Here is a 22,580-nt window from a genome sequence, read left to right on the forward strand (position 1 = left end):
CTCTGGAGTAGTTGGGATCACAGGCACGCACCACCACGCCCTGCTAATTTTTGTATTTTTAGTAGAGATAGGGTTTCACCATGTTGGCCAGGCTGGTCTTGAACTCCTGACCTCAGATGATCCACCCACCTCAGCCTCCCAAAGTGCTGGGATTATAGGTATGAGCTACTGCGTCCAGCCTGGACTGATAACCTTTCAAAGGGAATTCTGATTAGTTTGGCCCAAACCTGTAGAGCTGTACAGAATTAGGAGAAATAAGGTTTATCAGAGTCTAGAATAGTTCAGTCACTAGTACAAAAAGAAAGAACTGCCAGTCAGGGATAAAAGCAGATGCAGTCAAAGAGAGAAAGAGAAAAAATTTACCCCCTTGAAATTAATGTACCCATAAGTAAAATATCAGTATGCTATATCTTTATTATTTTTTTCAAAGAAACTTTTGTTAAAAAAGAAAATGTACATGAAATGTCCATATATTTGAAAATTATTGTGTATGACCTGGAAATTTTTCTAACAAAATATAAGTGACCAGCATTAATTGAAGAGCTCTGAAGAGATTTATAGTCAAAGGAACAAAAATTAAATTTGTTAAATATTTACTTTTAAGTAAAAACATCCAGATAGTTTTATGGCTAGGGTCTTTCTTACTCTAAAAAACATGTAACGTTTATGTTTGTTATTCATACTATTCCAAGTCACTGACGAATTTCCTGACTCATTCTTTAATACTACCATATTCTAAAACTCAAATTTTATAAAACCAACACAAAAAGAAACTCTAATTCAAATTCACAAATATAATTATTTTAGTCAAACTGTTAGCAAATTGATCCCAGGGTGTACTAAGGGATTGGTCATCATGTTCAAGAAGGTTTTATTACAGAAATGAAACTTTGTCCCAGTACTGGAAAAAAAAAAAACTATGAATACAGTTAAAGGAGAGACATAATTAAATACATGATTGTGTCAATGGATACAGAAAAATGTTTGACTGGCAGTTAGATGAAATGTATTTGAACTCTCTGCAGTTAGTAAAGATTCTTTTCCACATACCCTTGTCAAATATATTAAATGTTCAAATATAAAGTCACTGCCATCCAAAGAAGCATAAGACAGAAATGCTAGCTCTCATCACTATAATTTAATGGAATTTTGAGGGGTCCAATCTTCTCCTACAATAGACCTCTGGCAAAAATTATAAGATTGAGGATGAAGACAAATATGCTGAGGATGGTAGAGGGAATTCAAGAATGCACCTGAGTCTCAGATAAAAATAACATTGGTGTATACCCTCTGGACATGTCATGTGGCAACAGTAAACACGTTTGTTTAAGCCACAATTAGTTGGGTTTTCTGTAATGTGCCAATACATGTCTTCCTAATTATTACAATGCCTAATCATGAAATAATTAAAATTAACAAAAGCATTAAATACTGTGGCCAAATACCACACAAATATACAAAAATCAACAATTTTTCTTTATAAAAGTAATAATCAGTTAGCATTCCTAAATAATTTGAGTCTTAAGAAATACCAAGTAACTATATGAAAATAAAAAAAAAATGCACACATCTCCTATGTGAAATCAGATGGTTTTTGTCTGTGTGTGTGGTTGTGCATGTGCACGTGCATGCCTATGTTTTATTTTGATGTGTACCTGATGAGCTAAGGGGAGCTCAGTAATTTAACTCAATCTTTTGGTGTTCTCCTGCTCTTCACACTGATTAGGGTTTCCAGCTTTTCCTAAAAATCCCTCAAAATCACTTAGGATATAATATTGCATAATGGAAAAAAGAATGAAGTCAGTAAACTCAGAGTTGCAACTATATTCTGCAATATGATTATGATTAACCATTCATGTTCATTCATTTATTCAGGCATCCCACAAATATTTGTTGTTTGCTTTCTGTATGTTAGGCATCAGGCTAGATTCTGGGAATACAGCAATAAACAAAGCAGACCAAACTTCCTATCATCATGGTGCTTAAATCCTATTCAGTTTTCTCATCTGTAAAAATGAGTAATAATTCTTACCTCTTATCGTTCTAATCAGATTTAATGAGTTAATGTAGGCAAAATAATTGGAATATGCAAGGCTCTTCATAATTGTTAATTATTGCTCTAATGTTCCTTAAGCTAAGACAAAGTTGAAAATATATCCAAAAAGTAGCTCAATGTTAATGGATGTTAATGTGTCCATTGAAAAGAACTCTCTTTTTTTCTTGCATTCTGATTAATATGCATTTGAAATAATGACCCTATAAAAACAACGAAACAAAACTAATGTTTCTAAGGGAAATGGGGCAAGGTGGACAGCTAGGTTATACTTCCTTTTCAGCAAGACATTTAGTTCACATCTTAAATAATAGTTTTGGCAAACAAAAAAAATCTCCTGTGAATCAGAATGGCCACGACTTTGTTACCTCTACAGGGATGTTACTGACTTTTAAAAGTTAGGAATATCATTAACTACCCAAGAGTTCGGTGGCATTTTATTCATTTATGCTATGGTATACAGTAATCAGCACACTGTCATGAACAGAAACACGAAATGAATCCTAGTTGAATAAAAATTAACTAAATTTAGAATTAAGGACTGTTTTCTTGATTTGCAACATTTGTTGCCTTTTTATATTTTAAGATAGACATTGTCCAAACTCCATAGAAAAAAGCATTCATAGTTCCACAGATTTAAAGCAGAAGTTCTAAAGTTAATGACAACTTAATCAGGTAATTATGTACTATTTTACATTCATACATAAATTTTTGTTCCTCTGTCAATAGTACAGTCTTAGAACAGTCATTTTCAAACTGTATTTTTTGGAGTCCTAAGGTTCTTCCTACATTTGGAGGGAATGAGAAGCAATCAGATCAACTGAAGGTACCAAGTCTTCTTCCCATTCTTGTTCTACCAGAGAAGCCCAGCTTTTAATCTTTTTTCTATTTTGAGTTTCTAACAGAAGACATCATTTGAAATTATATTTTCTTTAAAATAAAGTTTCAAAAACACTCTCTTAATTAGCAAAACACAATTTAGGAATAAAACTATATCACAAAAAACAAGGACTAAATTACACATTTTAGTCACTATGTTTAAAATGTTAAAAATTTGAGACAAACTACTCAATAAATAGATATATTTAATTTAGAGGAGATCTACATTTAATACTGTCTCATGCAAAATCTACAGATTACAAAACCAGAAGATATCTTTAGACAAATCTGGAAAGGTTTTTAGCAGGTGTTCCATTTAGAACCAACACACTACTCAACAGAGAGCATGGTAATTATGAAAATTATTTTTAGTAGGTGAACTTGCTAAAACTATGTGCACATCAAAATTTGTAACTTCTCAACGTGAACCCTACTTCAACTCTGAGCTCAGGTTTTAAATTATGGAGAATGCAAAAACATGATTTTCACAGTACAAAAAAAATCCTGGTAAACTTTTGAGGACATATTTTGCTTAGTATTACCTAATTTATATAGGCCTAATATAAATACCTAATTTATATAGGTTCATTTATTCAGTTTAATTGAACAAATAATTATTAGCTACCTATAATGATGGCATGGATATTGCTAGCAGAAATACAAAGACAAGTAAGATATATTTTCTATTTAGTTATATAATACATATGATTCACGGTTTATAAAATAGAGGAAGTGGTCTTCTGTGATGGGTAGAGCTAACGAAGTCTTCACAGAAGAGTAAATATTTGAACTTTGCCTTGAAGGATGAGCGAGGAGGTGCTAAGTTAAAATTAAAAACAGTGATTCAGGTAGATTTACTGAATGTCCAAAGAAGCAGAGTTGTGAAACAACTTGCAGGGTTCAGAGAGTTATGGATAATTTGGTAAAATTAGAGTTTATGGAAAAAGAAAATTAGATGGAGAAAGCTGGAGGAAATGATGTATGGAGATTTTTTATTTTATCTCTAGGGATAAAAAAACAGAATTTTGAGCATGAGAGTAATATGATCATCACTCTGATGCTGGAAGATTATCATTAGTAATGTGCAGCAGGTTGGACTGGGAGAGACACTTCCAGTCTAAGGAAAAGGAGGGAGAAAAAGAAGGGCATTATTCATATAGAATGTCCTGGGTTGGTTTCAAATATATCATCTCTGTGAATTGTTTAATTACTATTGTTGAAAACTAAGCAGACAGAGAACAATATAATGTTTAATTGTGCTGCTCTACAATGTACTTCCAGCTCTTGAACCACAGCAGAGGGGAGAACTGTGTAAATATCAATAGAACTCCCTGTTGCTCCAACCTATTCATGAGTTTTAATAAATGTTTCTTGTTCAAGCATTATCATTAATAATTCATACAGTTTCTAATGTTTAAATCACTATAGATTTTCTGACAGGTAACCTTCGTAAGATGGAGAAAATAACAGAAACACAGGAATATAAGAATGCCAGGTTTCCTTAGCCATTTAGAGGGAGAAGGGGAAGAAACAGAAAAAAGATACATTTCAAGAAGTATGACTAGGTGAGAGGATCTGTACTCCAAATCAGCATTACACAATATTTCCAAGTAACAAATGTGCACATAGACCCCCTGCATGTAAAATACAAGTTGCCGGGAAAAAAGACAGATAAATACATGTAACATAAGCCAATTGTTCTTTAAATTTTGTAACCTTGTTTTATTTACTGGGGATAGAGGTGGATTTTAAATTGAGGAGGAATATATCAAAACTATAATCAAGCTAACCTTTTTAATAAACTGGCATTTACATAGATTTCTTGAACTATTCAAATTAATACAGTACCAAATTTAGTCACACACACAAAAAAAACACAGAATGAATGTGTTCTGTCTCTCTGACAACATCATGCATTCATTTTCATGTGTCCAGAATCAAAAGCATGACAGTGTTTGTAAGAGAAAATTCTAATTGAAAATTATTATGCAAGTAAAAGAATTTTTCACAGTAATTATTTAATTGGTAAGATAGAAAATAATAATTTTTACCACAATAGTAATGATAAATTCAAGCAACATAACAGTCTGATGATCTCTTGTATATTTTTGTTTTTAAAAAATAGATTTTTAATTGAGCTTATTAGTACTTTTTTCAGTCACAATTGCAAATTTGCATTTCTAATATGCACATTGTGTGTATGTATTGGTTTTAATCAAGGTCCAACATGTGTGGAAGATATCTATGACCTCATATGCTTGCATCTATTTCTGATAAATGAAACTAGAATAAAATATTTTGTTAAACACACATAGTTAATTATTGATCTGTATCTTTACTGACACTGGGATGGGCAAAAGCAATTTCACAAATTTGTGATCTATGATTTATATGTTTGATAGATTACAAAAAAAGATTTGTACATTGGAATATTTAGGGATTTCAGACCTTTACTGTTATATTTAAGTATTTAATAATTAGTAGAATCTTTGCCAGGAAAATTACTTAAAGTACATAAAATCACATGTCTATTTTAGGGAAGGCTAGGAGTCTACAGTGATTGAAACACAAGGATAGTATAATATACTGGGAGAAAGATGAAGTATGCAAAATAGACACATTTTAAAGGAAAAACTCATTTTATTTAAAGATAAGTGTAATTAACATTTGTAGTTAAATTAAGGAGGAAATGATCTTTGTTGAAATGTAGCGTGTATTCTGCAAAACTTTTAATTTTGTAGATGCAATTAAACGTGAATTTAAAAATATTCTCTGGTGGTATTAAGATAACATTTCCTATGTAGAAATTAATCATTACCTTTGTAGTTAACCTTGAAACCAACAGATCCAACACTTTCGTCTGTTTGAAGGTGCAGCCACATTTGGCTACTCATGCTCACTATCAAGTCTGGTACAAAGCTTCCAGTCAGCCTAAAAAGAGATGGACAAAGAAGGGAGAGATGGGTTATTAAAACATCCTCTGCATACAAATTATAAGACAGATGTGTTTCTCAGTACTTTCTTTGCTAGAAAAAAAAGTCAGATAAACATAGAGGAGTATGTGTTGATGTGACAGAAGAAAAAACTACACAATTTAGTGATCAAGGTTGTTATAAAAATATTATTCTGTGTTTAACTAGGAAAGATCTTTCATGTTCCTGAGGCAAGGTCATGATATTTTAGACCATCAAAAAGTCCTACACAGTACTTCCTTTTGAACTGAAAAGAAAAAGAGGATCTATACAAATATTCAAGTATTTTTAACACCACAAATATATCTTAACATTCCCAGTTTCACAGAACTTTGTTCTAGAGAAATATTGTTAAAATATTTCTGTGCAAAACAATAAAGTGGCCAAGAGTATAACCGAACCCTTTGCAATACTGATGTCGAATACACAAGCCTTAAAATATAGTACCTACATTATAAGCTGCCCATGTCACATATGTTTTTCTGTAAATAGTTTTATTTAAAGAAATATGCTGCTAATCTGATGCAGCATAACTGTATCCATTCATTACTAATCCCTCATTCAGTAATGCACAGTTTTGTAACCATAAGAAGGGAAATTACTTCACGTTTTGTCTATCATCAATGATATTGTAGTTGCATATTAGAACTGAAGCCAAAGGTTATTAGAAGGATGAAAGCAAATTAGTAAATAAGACCTTAGGTTGCGGGGAAGTCCATCAAGAATAGGAAAGAGGAAAAAATGGATTCACTGCAGAGTAAATGTCCACACTGATAAGGGATTCTAAATTATATACAGAAAGACAGGTTTCCAAAGGAAGAAAATACTGAATGTTTGCCTACTTTATTGCTAAAACCATAAAGATTGCTGGAAAATTACATCAGGAAAGTATAAAGTTTCCTTTCATTGTAAAAACCTACGAGACTGTTTAGTCTCTTAAATAGTGGCTCTATTATGAATACACCAGCAGAGGGCAGTGTAGTTGACCATATCCTGGAAGTGACTATGGCAGCAAAACGCCCTGTGCGTAGTCAACTATTACAACAAACTTCATTTGCAGTACAAGTATGTAACCAGTGGCCAGTGTTACAGGATTTATGGGAATTTGTCACAAAGAAACTTGGTAAACTAACATTATTTAATTATGGGATTATATATGACACTGAAGAACACCGTAAGATACCAAGATACCATAATGCATCAGGGAACTTTAGATTATCTTCATTTCCTTCTTCCTGCCAAAAAACATTTTAAATTACCATAATATAAAACAAACTCACACATATATATTGTCTATATATACACATAATCATTTGAAACATCTTTTAATTAAATTTTGGGGCATGTGAACTTTCAAATTGGTGATTCTTAGGTAGCAGTTTTTTGAGCTACTGTAGAGAGGCAGGTGCAGGTTTATGGGCAAGGGTAAACACTCCAGCTTGGAGGCAGAATGGAAAGTAAAGTAAACCCATTATTAAACGGAAATGAGAGCTTATATTTACATAGCATGTGCATCAGCTATACCATATCAAACATACCAACAAACTACCTCAAAGAGAATACTAAGAGTTGTTTTTCTGGGAAAATTGAAGTATTGCTCTTTGTTACATCCTCCTATAACATTCATAATCCTGAACTGTTCTATTATCCTGAAACTTCTAGAATGGCATTTTGTCAGTTCATGAAGAACAACTAACACTTGCAAGCTAAATTGTTCCCTTACTAACTTATCCTATTGCCCTGATTTCACCTAGTTCCCAACTCATTGCTGGTGTAAGGGTATATGTCATCTAAAAATAATAATAAAATATATATATTTTTAAATTTTCTGATGTCAAAAATTAAAACTCCCCTCAACTTCTCTTTAGCATTTCTTTTAGAAAACTTGAAATTATAAGTTCCATTTATTTTAGATGTATCTAAATATTTTAATAGTTAAATGAGACTTTTGCCAGTTTTTCATTCCTGGAATTTCTCTCTTGGTGGCCTTGGAGCCACCTCTTTAAACTGTGAACATCAAAGAGGATGATGCCCTGTCTCTACTTTTCTGGGGAGTTAAAGCCTAGGTACTTAGTACTTAGCTCTTTGATTTAACTTCCTGCTTGTCATAATGATAGGAAATGTTTTATTTTTTGTTTTGATGAAGGCAATTAACATGTATGCAATGGATTGTATGTTCCTAGCTATATATTATTTCTCTTTTTTGCAATCTCCTTAGCAGATTTCCTACGATGCACATCACAGTTTGGTTTAATCCTATTCAACAGAAAAACTGTTTCATTTTTCCCTCCATTTTATGGAGAGCTTTTACTGAGCTGGCAAAAGATTTTATTTTTAACCACATTTCCCCAACTACTTGGTAAAGAGGATTGGGATATGAATAGTAGTTTTGAATTGAGTGGACCCCACAGCAGCCATATTATAATTATAATTATAAAAGTTCTCCCTTCTTGATCTTTGCTTTTTTGAAATAGTATCTGGATAGACCACTCTCTCCAAACTCAAATTTTATTAATTTAAAATTTATTACTTTAAATGTAAAATTTTAAATTTTATTAATGAGTATGCATGGGTAATCTGGACTCAAATCCCATCAGGATTACAATTAACTTTGATGGTGGAAAAATAGGGGAAGCCAAGGATATTGCCTGCAATTCTTTCTCCTAAACAGCTAATATCTCTGTCATATTTGGAATACATACAAGTACCAAACTTTTCAGAATTTGTTATGATTCTTTGACCTCATCCCCAGCAAATGAACTGCTGGCATTTATTGGATACATATTATTCTTGGTGGAAAGTTAAAAAGATCTGCATAACTAGAAGGAAAGATTGAGAAGAATGGAAGAGGAAATGGATAAATTAAAGGCACTTTCATTGATTCTTCTTCCTTTTTCTGCTATCTCTGCTCTTTCTGCATCCCTTGTGTCTCTTTATCCTTCTCTGCCTTAGTAGACTCCTGAGAAGATCAAAGCAATGGTGTTTTAGACCTCCAGTTCTCCTAGTTAGTGTATTTCCCTACAAAGGACAAGGCCACAACTTCTTTAGCTGATAATGAATTATCTGCCTTGTTTGAGGAAACAGATTTGTGTGCCTCATGCCCTAACCCTGAGCCTAGTCAATAATTTAGCACATATTGTGCCCCCAAAAGTCACTTATCATTTATATTTCATGTATTTAGGAAAGCAGAAATTACGAAGGAACGTGATTGGGGAATAATTGGGAACTTGTATAAAAGACTGTCCCCACATGAAGACAAAAAGATGTAGAGTGGTCTCACTTGCTATTTGGAAAAAAATAGTCTTAGTCTAATAAACAGTAACATGGAAAATAAGCCAAAAAGTCATATAATTCTACATTTATCTTGTCACAGTGTGAGAAAGACCAGCTCTTATTTGATCACCAGTGATGCTGATGCCATTGAGAAGTTATACAGACCTCCTTGCCAGCCAATATATCTCAAATAAAAGCTTCTTTTCCCTGCTTCCCAGAAGTTTGCAGGCATCCTCTGCAGCATGTTTTCAGTTTACAGTCCCGAGCATGGAGATTTGCACGGGATACAGTGTGGAGTTCTGCAATCAGCAGACTCCACTCATGTGATGGAACAAGCACACTGGGGACCAGAAGATCACCCATTGAACCAAGAGGTAGATAACTGTTCATCACCCTCCACAAATAAGGGATAACTAAGAGATTTGGAGACTCACTGAAAGTAACTCCTTACAGCTGTACTCGAAATCTTTCCTCTAAAAGTGAGCTGGGTGAAATTGCAATGGTGTATCCGAAAGACAAGGGAGTCTGCCATTGATTTCCATTAGCAGTTTGTTGAGGCTTTCTCAGAATCTACCGGTATGGATCAAAGGGTAGTTCAAAATTTTTGTCTCAGGTCCCTTGATGACTATCCAAATTCAAATTAGAGGAAGGGTATTAGGATGGCAAGGACAGATTCAAATGTTAGCAGCAGTTACTTAGTTTTGGGACAATCTAGAGAAATGTGAAGAAGAAAATAAATTAAAAAAAAACTGATATGTTAATTATCCAGTAAGAACTATTTAGTAAAAGGCATAACCCCTATTCCGGCCAGCCTGTAGAGTGAGCAAAGAAAGAAAACAAAACCATATGCCATACTGCGAGAAGCCAGATGTTGGAGGCGGGATTGGAGAAAAGAGAATCCAGAGGATACAGCAACTGCAGAAATAAGGGAATCAGGAAAGCCCAGAAGGCTGGGAAATAATTTGGGAATGACCTAAAACTGACAGATTGAGGGGATCTCAGATGTGGGAACTGATGATACGTACATTTCAATAACTTTCTCTCATGCTAACTCATTGCATTTTTTTTATTTTTTATTTTTTTTGGAGATGAAGTCTCGCTCTGTCACTAGGCTGGAGTGCATTGGCGCGATCTCAGCTCACTGCAACCTCCAACTCCCGGGTTCAAGCGATTATCCTGCCTCAGCCTCCTAAGCAGCTGGGACTACAGGTGTGCACCACCACACCCAGCTAATTTTTGTATTTTTAGTAGAGACGGGGTTTCACCACGTTGACCAGGATGGTCTGAGTCTCTTGACCTCGTGATCTGCCCGCCTCGGCCTCCCAAAGTGCTGGGATTACAGGTGTGCATTTTCTAGTAGTTGCTGGTACTACTTATTCTGTGATTTCCCCAGAAAAGTCTTACTTTCCATCTGGTGTTAATGAACACACATTGTTGGTATTTTGAGTTAGCCTTCTACTTGCTCTTTTTCTTCTGTGGTTCCCACACAAATAGGGTCTCATATTGGGAATAGGTTTTCTTAGTTTTCTCCTGATCCTCCTGTAAACCTATTGCAGGGAGACCTGCTGGGAAAATTAAAGACTACCATATTCTATATTCCATAGGGAGTGTCTGTGGAACTCCCTGGAATAAAAGGAATCTGATTACTGTGTACCTTCTGAAAGAAAAGGGGTATTCCGAAAAGCAGCTTTCTCACACTGTGCTGGATAAGTGCCCTGAACTGAAACAAGTCAATTCATCACTTTGGGCCCTAGCAAGTGGTTTAGTTTGAGGTGTAGAATCAATAGAAATTCTTTACAAAAAACATAAGCAATGGCCATGTGTCAAACAATACCCTTTGTCAAAGGCTCTACTAGAAGAAATACACACAGTTAAAAAAATTCAAAGACAAGTGGTAATTTTATAAAGACACTTACCCTGTAATATTAATACTGCCATACTTCCAGAAAGGAAAGAAGGTAAATGTGATAAAGATGATTGACCTGTGTACAAGATCTTAAAGAAGAAAATAAATGTATTGCTCCATTCACGCCTTTAGTTTCTAACATGAGAAACTTTATTACTTTGCTACCATCCTCTGCAAAGTTTTTTCTCCGATTTATCTATGATCTGTTTTTTCTCATTGCTCTAGTAAACAAGTTTACATTTCTGTTGCTGTTTGCTGTTTTACTTAGAAAGGAGTTCAGTATTTATGAAAAAGTATTCAAGGATTTCCTGACTCTCCTTCCATTTCTCTAATCATTTACAGAAAAAACTTAAAGAAATTTGTCCCAGTGGGGGATCTGTAAGTCATCAGCATGTTGATGGTTTGCTGATAGGCTCAGAAACTAAAGAGCAATAAAAAACTGACACTTCGGCTTTGTTACAACTCCCCCTTCACAAGGGCATAAGCCTTCAATAGACAAATTGCAAAATTGCCAAACTGAGATAAAATATTTAGAGCATCTGTTGATGCTGAAGGCATTATGTAGGCCTTAAAAAAAAAAAAAACTATTTTGGGGACTAGTAGAATATTGTGGACAGTGAATTTCAGCTTTTGTAAAGTGGCCAAAACTCTAATGAAATAACTGTGTAATAATTCCTCGGATCCTTTTATTTGGTCAGTAGAATCTGAAGAAGTGTTCAAATTAAAATTGGCTATAGTATAAGCTTTGGGAGTTCCAAATTTTGCAAAGACTTTCCACTTGCTTTGCTATGAAAATAAAGCAGGTACTTTTGGAATTTTAACTCAAAAGTTGGGAATAGATGACACACTAATAACAAATTTCTCAGTTTCCTTGGAGGTAGTGGCACTGTTGATGACAAGATGCTGTGGAAGTAGCAGATAAACTTTTAAAAAGGCTCAAGCCCTTACCTGCAGTCACTTACATGCATGTCCCACATGCTGTGACAGCTATCTTACAAGTGCAAAAAATCCAGAATGTGTGGGTATGCCAACAGACTAGTTAAGAACAAGCATTGATCCCAGTATTGTGCTTAGGAGATGCAATATCCTAAATCATGTTACTCTTTTACCAGATCCTGATCAAATAGATGATCATGATTGTATTACAGGGGTAAGAGAAGACACTAAGCTCTGATGAATTTATCTGATATTCTTGTTTGTAATGAGGCAGAGAAAGGATGGGGCCTCGCTTCAGCTCACCTCCACTAGAACAACCTTTCTTGCATTCCCCCGATCACAAACCTATACCACTACTTCACTGATAACATACCTGTTAGTAGTCATACAAGGAAAAAAGCCATTCTATGTTCTTCTGTGCTCTCATAATGTGTAACCATGCCGTTTGTTTAAATAATTCCAGAAACTGGCCTTAGGAGATTTGAAATCAAACCAAGTTTGCAGTTTCCCACCTTGGGAAGGAATGCTGCACAACTGATTTACAGCCCTGTTGCCGCTGGCCAGACCACCAGGTGGCCCACTGCTCAAGATAACCATCACAATAAGATACGCTGACCCATGTACTCTACCACTTACGTGCTGTGCACAGAACAGTCTGTGTACCTTACCCCTGATGTCAATTCCCACGAGTTACCTAGTAAAGAAAATCCCTACTGGCTTTTATTGGAGAGCCAGCTGGAGGACCCTTGTGACTCTGCCGTCTCCCTAGTGCTTAAGCACAAGCCCTAAAATAAATGCCTTGTCTGGGAAATCTGCTGGGCCTCATGTTAATTTCCATTACATAGGGAGCTAAAGAGCCTGTGGTTTTTAGCAATAACGACAATTTAATAATATTTACTGGTGGACATGTAGTTGGGATAAAAATGGCCCGATTTAAGGTTTTGTATGCTATCATGACCTCTTATACGACATTTTGAAAGCTTATGCTTTGCCTAGAATTAAGCTGACACAAGCAGCACAGTTAATAGAAGTTACTGGAGTTGCAATTCTTGATAGGTAGGTAGGTAGGTAGGTAAGTAGGTAGGTAGGTAGGTAGGTAGGTAGGAAATACATGTTTGGTGTCCATCACATAGGAGAGCAAATTTGGAGAAATAGAAGCTTCTCAACTTTGAGGGGAAGTAAAATATCCCATGGAAAACTGATAGCTTATTTTTTAGAAGTTGTACAACTATCCTGTCAGATCAGTAACCATTTGTAGAGCTCACATAGAGCAGAATGACACAATTTTTTAATGCAACTATTTTGCTGACAGAGCTGCAAAAGCAACTGTTAAAATGTAACAGACTGTAAACTTGGAAGCCTCACTTTTAATACAAGAAACTTTTGTTAATTTTCAAAAATATGCTTCACAAAAGGAAACTGATGAATGAATTATAAAGGAGGATAAAACATTTGACTGAACTATGAAAATTACCTAATAAAGTAACCCCTATACCATAATTATTATTCATTTGATTAATAATGTGTCATTGACATACTCATCTAAGTAAAATGGGGACTTTAAAGACCCCAGACTATTACTGTACTTACATAAAAATAAAATTATTCCAAAAATATTAAAGAGATGAGCTGTTTGTCAGAAGAATTATTTACAGTCTATTCCTAAGGTACATGTGGCAGTTTTCCCCAACCAGCTTTCCCAGAAATTAAGTGGCAGTTGGATTTCATAGAATTAATGTCTACAAAAAGTAAGATATTTTGTCTAGTTATAGTATATATGATGTTTGGATGGTCTGAAGTCTTTCCGTCTTTAAATGTGAATGTGCAAGCCCGGTAAAGTATCTTTTAATACCCATGATTTCCACTTTGGGTCTACAGAAGCATAATGAATCAGAGAAAGGAAGTCATCTTATTGTTATATCCTACCTTGTTTTAACCGGAATTGCCTCTCCCTTAGCTGAGAGAGCCGGAGAGACTCCATTTTGGTTCCTTCACTTGCAGCCCCTTACCCACCCACGCTTTTCTTCAAGGACTTAACTTGTGCAAGCTGACTCCCAGCACATCAAAGAATGTAATTACTGATAAGATACTGTGGCAAGCTATATCCGCAGTTCCCAGGAATTTGCCCAGTCGATAGTACCCTAAGCCCCCGCATTTGTGTCCGGTTGATAGCACCCAAAGCCCCGTGTCTATCACCTTGTGATGGATTTAAAGCCCCTGCACCTGGAACTGTTTGTTTTCCTGTAACCATTTATCTTTTTAACCTTCTTTTGCCTGTTTTACTTCTGTAAGATTGCTTCAGCTAGGCTCCCCCTCCCCTTTCTAAACCAAAGTATAAAAGAAAATCTAGCCCCTTCTTCGAGGCCAAGAGAATTTTGAGCGCTAGCCGTCTCTCGGTCGCCAGCAATAAAAGGACTCCTGAATTAGTCTCAGAGTGTGGCATTTCTCTACAACTCGCTCGGTTACAACATTATTATTACTGTCACCTAGTAATTATGCAATTATTTATAGATTCCTATAAGATGAATGGAACTCATTTGCTGAGATTAGGCAATATACTGGATAAAAATGGCCTAGCATTTTACTGTTAGCATTGTCAAAAATTAGAATGACATTTGCAAACAAGCATGATATTTTTCCCCTTTGAACTAATGGTTGCCAGACCTATGAAATTCAGTCAGAAACCATGTCCTGTGCCCAATTTAACTGAATTCTCTCTTAATCATGTTCATACTTCAAGGTGCTTCTTTCTTCCCTAGAATCCCTAAGACACAAAATCATAAGGACCTGGAAGGACCTGTTGAAAGAAATTTGCCACCCTATTGACCAGGAGATTCCATTTATCTGAAAGTGTTCCAGAGGTAAGATTAGCTGATCCTGTGCTAGAAGGATCAAGTGCTCTTGATGATCCACATGGCTAGCAAAGTGAAAGAAAATCTCACGCAGATTCATGTGGAGCCAGCACCTCAGAAGAATTTGACAATAGTTCCTACAAAGGACTCAAAAAAATTTTCTAGATAAGTAATTTTGGCTCTGAATGCAACTGAAAGAAGAAATTCTAGTGAGCTTATGCTCATAGACTGCTTTGTTGTCCTATTCACAGTAACATTATTTCAATTACTTTAAGAACCACATTTTATTTTAAAAAAATGTTATTTGTTACACTACTTTTTCTTTGTGTACTCCTGGTAATAATAGTTCCTACAATCACTTATTTCCAAACAGCTTGGAATTGGACTCCCAGTGATTAAGATGGGCTTAATATTCCAGTCACCCTAACTAAACTTTAGAAAATTTTAGGCGGGTTTCTTTCTGACTACAGGTTCCTGACCTACTGTTTCTTAAAGCATTTAAGTTAAAAAAAAAACTTGCAATTATAAATTCATTCTCTACCCCTTTGGATGTAAATATTCAACAAAGAATATCTTTCTCAAGAACCTCCAAGCCATTCCTTTGAAATGTAATCATTGAAGGAGGTAGCACCTGTCTCCCAGTCTCTATGGGAGGATAGGAGCTTAACTTCAACAAGAATCAATTGAAACGCAGATGGTCTGTATACATTGACTAATCTCTCATCTATTGACTAATCTCTCATCTAAAGCTTTCCACTGATTTTCCACTAACTCACTCCACTGCTTAAAAACCCTCCCACTTTTTGTTTCAGCAGAGTTGAGTTCAGTCTCTCTCCCCTACTGCAATAGTTTTGGGAAAAGTCTTGTTTGTTTGACTTGTCTGGTGCAATTTTTCTTTTACACAAGAACAGGTATGATCTGCTTACAAGTTCAACAGTCCAATTATTGGCAGAGTACAAGTGAGACCATCTTCTTACTAATTTTTTAATAATCCCAAAGTAAAAGTAACTAATATGTGTCTAAATATTAATCCATAAATTTCACACACACAGGCACACACAATTTTTTAACTGATTTAAATGGAAGGATGATTTAGAATGAAAAACATCTAATTAACAGACAAACAAATCTGAGGTTGATAGGTAAGACTGCAAATGATAAGTCTAATATAAGTTAATTAGCTTTGGGACACAAGTCTCTCCAGTCCAAATATCAATATACAAACAAAAGTAAATGTCTATTATTTGCAGAGATTTAATTGACTGTTATTATAATTAAATTATTGATTTGGGCTTATGTGAAACCTATAGGCTTTTTCCACAAGAATTGTAACAATTAAAGTCATGTATATTAAATACTGGAAGTTCAATCTGTACCCTTAAGAGGTGCCTCATAAGGATACTAGAAAATGGTTGTGTTCTCCATCTCCAAAAAAATTGGAAAAATGAAATAAATGCTAAAAGTCCTAGATTATCTTATAAATGTAATATTACTTATGTGATTGATGAAAACTCTGAATAAGTATTTTGGCCCTCCAAAAAATATTTTATTTAAAAATTTAGATATTTGAGTTCTAGGGTTAAGTTACACCTTAGGCTTGGTTTAGTAAGATGTCATGAGGATCTACAAAAATAATATTCAAATAGCTAATTATTTGAAAATATAAGCAATGTAGATATCACAACAGTTTATAAAATTAATGGATGATGGAGAATTTTTGTTCATGGCTAATCAAGAATCTGCTTGAACTATTCACTATTGGTTCACTTAAATAATATATTTAAAGGTTATTCCTTCAAGGCTAATAATACAATAAATTTATAAATTAATTCTATTATATTTCTGATAATTACCTTGCTTTGTATTTTACATTGGATTTGCTATATATTTTGATAACTGCAAACTGCTCAGAGAAGAGTAGAAACAGCAATACACATAATTTAATAATCATCGTGTTATAAAATAGTAACAAAAAAGAAAACTTCTAAGTATAAATACAAATCTTTAAAAAAAGTAAAAATTTTCTTGAAATTATAAAGGTAAGAGAACTCCTCCAACCCCCCTTCTCTTTAGAATTTCCTATAGAAAACCTGAAGTTGTAGATGCTTTCTTTTTCTTTCAGATATGTGTAAATGTTTTAAAAGCTAAAGAAAACTCTTACAAGTTTTACATTCTAAGAATGTCTTCCTTAGAGGCCTTGGAGCTATCTTTTTGAAATAAGAACATCAAGGAAGATTGTATCCTGTCTTCCTGTTTCACTGAGTGTTAAAGGCTAGGCACTTGGCTCCATTATGTAACTTCTTGATTATTATAAAGATAGAAGTGTATATTTTTCTTTTGATAAAGACAATTAACGTGTTTAATGGATTATATCTGTCAAAGCTATATAAAAAGGGTGAGGTTTCTCTTTTTTGAAATCTCCTCTACAGATTGCCTATGATGCAGATCACAATCTGGCTTAATTTTTATTTAACAGAAAAGCTGTTTCATTTCTTTTTACATTTTGTGAAGTGGATTCATTGGGTTGGTAGGTGATTTTATTTTAATTATATTTTCTCAATACTTGATGTCTCACTGAAAACCCTGCTCTTTGTATAAAACCTCAATGGCCAATTCTTCTCAGCTCCCTCTCAAAGACCTTGGTTTAGATTCAAATGGTAGAAACCTTCAACCCTGACAGTAAAGGATGCTGTGGGCTACAGAGGAAAGAGTCATATTCTTGTAAGACTCTCAAATGAGTCTTTAAATAGCTGTGTTACAGTAAGTAGTCAAACATGAGCAGGGCAGGAGAGGGCCTCCCCACACCAGGAATATTAGGTGATCATCAGGTGATGGCCAGGCAGTTATTAAACTGTCTATCTAATTGATGCAGCCAGCAGGAGGGAAAGGCAGTCTCCCAATAGATAGAAACACCTGAAACTGGTGATCAACAGCTTCCTGATAAGATCTCAGGAGTTGGGTGAGTGGGCTTAAACATGTATGCTAAGAGGTAAAACAATGGAGTTTAACTGTAACACTTGACTGGTAAGAGGAAAAATGCCTCAAGTACACAAGCATAGAACTTCAGTAAACACACTGGGCATGTGGCCCATCCCAAGTGCTGGCAGGCCACTGTGCATGCAGACAGCCCACCTCAAAGAAAACCTGGGGAGAAGAGATGCAAACCCCCTGGAAGCATGCCAACATATAAAACCCAAAGTCAAAGGTCAAAACACACACTTGAATCTCTCAAGTAGCCTGCTTGGCCCTTTTCCAAATGTACTTTACTTCCTTTCATTCCTGCCCCTAAAGTTTTTAATAAACTCACTTCTGCTCTAAAATTTGCCTCGGTCTCTCAGTCTGCTTTATGCCTCTCTGTTGAATTATTTCTTCTGAGGAGGCAAGAATTGAGCTGCTGCAGTCCCGAACAGATTTGCTGCCCCAGACAGTTGTATCAATATTTAATACATCTTTTTGAATGAATTATTTGTTAATTTAAAAAATGCTTCTTTAATACATGTTTATTTACAGGCTGAGTAACTTCAGTGTTCATAGTTCATTCTAGTCTTCCTAGTCAGTCACTTCATGCTAAAATGAGATAAAGTCCTAAATAGGTGCACTCAAAAATATTTTTCAAGAATTGAAATAGTATATAAAATAAAGAACATAATCTATTACATTTTTATTAGCCTTGTGCAGATGAAAGGCCTTAGCCCACTTCAAAAGTTCATTGAAAAATCAACTCACAATAAGGCAGATTAATAAGAGAAAATGTTGTAGAAAAATGTTCTTGTCACACGACCAGGAAAGATTGGGCTCATGGAGACATCTAAGTGTTAACGCCTAAGGTTCTTGCCTAGCCACGCCAAAGAATTGGTGTGGCGGCTGACCACAGTGACTGATAAAGACATGGACCAAGAGAGAAAAAGCTGTAGGCTTTATTTAGCAGAGTGAAAGTACAAAGCTCCCACAGCATGGAAGGGGTCCCAAACGAATGGGTAGCCAGAGTTAGATTATGTGATTGCCTTTTAAACTCTTTAAGGCGGGAAATACGTGGGGCGAGAATATGTTACCAGAGTGAAAAACAAAGGCAATTAACCATTTGTGATATGTCTTAGATCTTGAGGAAAACCGGAATTGCAACTTAGGTTTTATCTACTTTATGGCAACAGCATGGCAAAAGAGATAGGATTGTACAGGACTTTATAAAGTATGTTCAGAAGGAATTCAAATTGGGAGGATAGACAAGGCCCACTGGTCACAGGAAAACGGGCAGTTAACATTACTTTTAACTTTAGTTTTGGGGGAGGGGGAAGGGAGAGAGGGAGAGAAGGATACAGGGAAACTTACAGCAAAATTTTCGCTGTTTATAGCTTTCTTGGGGAAGAAAATACATGCACAAATCCTGGTGTTAGGAATATTTTAAGCATATATCTTCAATAGTGTTCATTCAGGACCAAAGTAAGTCCTGATGCAGGAAATGAGTGAGTTTCACAGTTTCTGAGCCCCTACTCGACCCAGAAAGCCCAGCTGGCACCTCCTCTTATAAGGGTGAGTAGAGGAATTTATTGGGCAAAAAGGAAAAACAAGTCAGCAAAATGATATGGAGTCCTGTGGTTCTTCAGCTGACCAACTGAATCCCAGGTTGCCATCCTGGGACAGGAAAGGCCAGGCTCCACCCCCCTGCAAATGGTGCAAATGTCCCAAGGCTTCGCCCGGTCCTCCCAGTGCACAAGCCAGTTGGAAATGCTTTGGGGAACTTCCCCCTTATCTGCCTCTTGCACTTATCAAATAGGCATATACATTTATTTAACTGTGAGCACAAGGAGAATCACAGAGTGATTGCCTGATGTTGAAGTGAGTTCCAGAAGTTTATATATCATCTTGAGGTTACAGAAAGAATGGGGACTTGGATCCTGGCAAAACAGGTTAGGGGACAGACAGAAGAGGAAATTGATTCAGGGGCAATAAGTAATCACTAGGGAGAATGATTGAATAGAGGAACATAAGTTAAAATAACTTGTAAATAGTTCTTTTTGGAATTTAAATGATCTTTGGAGACAGTCATTGTATTGAAAAAGGGTCTGTTCAGGTGTGATTACATTCCTGGTCTTCTCTCTTATAACGTTTAATAAAATAACAGGGAGGGAAACAAGAACAATTGTTCTCCTTAGTGGGTCAGTCTTATCTTTATGTAGATATAGGGAAAAGTCTCTTCCAGCACTTGATATCTAAGGCCATTTAATTCAAAATGCTCATTATGGCTGGGCGCAGTGGCTCATGCCTGTAATCCCAGCACTTTGGGAGACCGAGGTGAGTGGATCACCTGAAGACAGTAGCTCGAGACCAGCCTGGCCAACATGGCAAAACCCCATCTCTACTAAAAATAGAAAAATTAGTCCAGCATGTGGTGTGTGCTTGTAATCCCAGCTACTGGGGGGCTGAGGCAGGAGGACTGCTTGAACCTGGGAGGTGGAGGTTGCAGTGAGCTGAGATCATACCACTGCATTCCAGCCTGGGCAACAGAGCGAGACTGCATCTCAAAAAAAAAAAAAATTTTTTTTTCATTATACCAAGGGAGCCCTATTTTGGGGTGAAATTTCCTGCATTCCTTAAGACCTATTGCCTGACTTTCTATAATCACTCAAGGCCTTTGGATGCATCCATTAGACATGAGAATTGTAGTCCTATGTTCTAACATATTTTTTGTATTATACAAATATGCAACTTTCGCTTTTTATGAAAATGCATTTAATATTTTTCCTTCTAATACAATGTTATAAAAAGTAATGTATATGTTTATTTGAAGTACACGAAATTCATTAAAATGACGATGATTAGAAAAGTTAAGTTAAAAAAAAAAAGAAAAAACCCTAACAGATCACAGTAGAGTGACAGTTCAGAATGTGGGCCAATGCAGTGGAAGAATAATGTATGGTTTTTAAAATCAAAATATATAAAGCATTATGGAATAATGGGACAATATAAATGTTAGTTCCCTTAGCTGAGTTGTCAATAATTGTTGTTTTAACTTTATTTAGGGACATAGGATTCAGAAGTTTTAATTTACTGGCTAATTCAAAAGCATAATAAGGTAGGATAATGTTTGTCATGGGTCTTATTACTTTTACAAATAGATTTCTATATTGAGTTTTATTTTTAGAAAACTGAATTTGAAGGCCAAATCTTTAGCATACACATCTTTGTATTCAAAGTTGGAATATGGATACTTCATTGTATATATTTAAGACTCCAGTCAGGTCTTGCTTATGACACTCAGTATTTGTGGGAAGAAATCCAGCTTGTTTATATATTCTTTCTATATTTTCCCCTAATTTCTTCTTCTACAGTCACCTTTGAAATGCCTGCTACAGTGCAAATATTCCTGAGGACAAAAGGAAAAACAACTAAAAATTACTTAGTTCATTTTAAACAATTCAGTATATTCAAAAATAAATACATATATAAAACAAATGCAAGCAAAACAGAAGTGAACCCTTTTTTCAGGGAAATCATCAGTTTTTTAACATTAGACATATGTAGCAAAAATCACAATGAAAAAATAATGATGAACCACACAGAATAAATTATTCCATATATTTAGTCATTTGTTGCCAATAAAAAAAATGTCAAAGATTATTTTTGTATTGTGGTCTAAAGTAATTCTGCGTTCCAAGAGCATATATTTATTATTGCCCTATAGCAGATCATATGGATAACTACATGTGAAATCTCATCCACATGATGAGAAAACTGCTCCCATCAGTTTGATTGATTTTCCTGGAAGTGGTATCAATGAGTGCTAAAATCCCTAGGTGGGACTACAGAGCTCTACAGCTCATGGCATATCTACAGCTCATGACTAATATTTACAAAGATACCCTTTCTGTTGACATGTCTCAGCAGATGTGTCTTGGAGTAGAATATTTTTTCCTCTTCCTTTATAATTGCTGTTAACACCTAACAATATTAACACAAGGCTTTCTGTAAGGAATTCAGGAAAATCTGAGATGAATAGAAGATGATTGCTGCCCTCAAGGGATGAGTGTGTATGTTTGTAAGTATGCATAGTGAAAGAGGAAAGCGAGGGTGCAAGATAGAGAAAAAGGCAGTAAGAAAACATTTATTTTTCTTGTCTTAATAATTATGACACAAGGGGCTAAGAATTTGTCTGACTGGTCAATTCTCCAAGCCCTTTTCATACCGTGGCAATTAATCTCTAAAAAATATCACCTTTTGCCATATTTAGTATATTCTCTTCTTTCATTAGCCCATGGTCTTTGTTGGTATTTGTTGAAGTCAAAAGCAAAGTTAGGAAAGTATAACTCCTTGGATGTAGAAGAATTTGTTCAAGGCAAATATCATGTTTACTAGTATGTTGCCAAAAGGAGTAGGGCCTAGATTTTAAAAAAGAATGTTGCTGAATAGTAAAAACAATAGTATATATCTGACAAAATATAGGGCTCAACAAACTAAGAGCAATGATAGTCATCTATTTACAAGCCTAATAGAAAACAGAACTATCTTTTCCATAAAGCTAGTAAGAATATTATTTATTAAAATACTATTAAATTCAATAAATAAAAAATTTATTTACAAATTATTATATTAACCCAGGAGTGTGTGTGTGTTTAAAATTAAAAGGAGAATAATCAGGAAAAAGTGTTGTTAGCCTAAACTAACATATTTCTGAGAATGAGATTTGACATTGTACTAACTTATCCTGGAGA

At 35.1% G+C, this 22,580-nt stretch overlaps 1 protein-coding gene across 3 annotated transcripts in view; it reads right to left on the reverse strand.

The window, feature by feature from the left end:
• CSMD3 (CUB and Sushi multiple domains 3) overlaps positions 1-22,580 on the reverse strand; it is a 1,204,746-nt gene that overhangs the window by 564,591 nt on the left and 617,575 nt on the right. For all 3 annotated transcript variants that reach the window (XM_019032923.3, XM_031014090.3, XM_019032924.3), the window contains one exon: positions 5,751-5,863. In XM_019032923.3, the coding sequence (XP_018888468.2) occupies positions 5,751-5,863 (113 nt within the window). The remainder of the gene's footprint in view (positions 1-5,750; positions 5,864-22,580) is intronic.

The sequence above is a fragment of the Gorilla gorilla genome, chromosome 7, assembly GCF_029281585.2.
Source record: "Gorilla gorilla gorilla isolate KB3781 chromosome 7, NHGRI_mGorGor1-v2.1_pri, whole genome shotgun sequence".
NCBI lineage: Eukaryota > Metazoa > Chordata > Mammalia > Primates > Hominidae > Gorilla > Gorilla gorilla.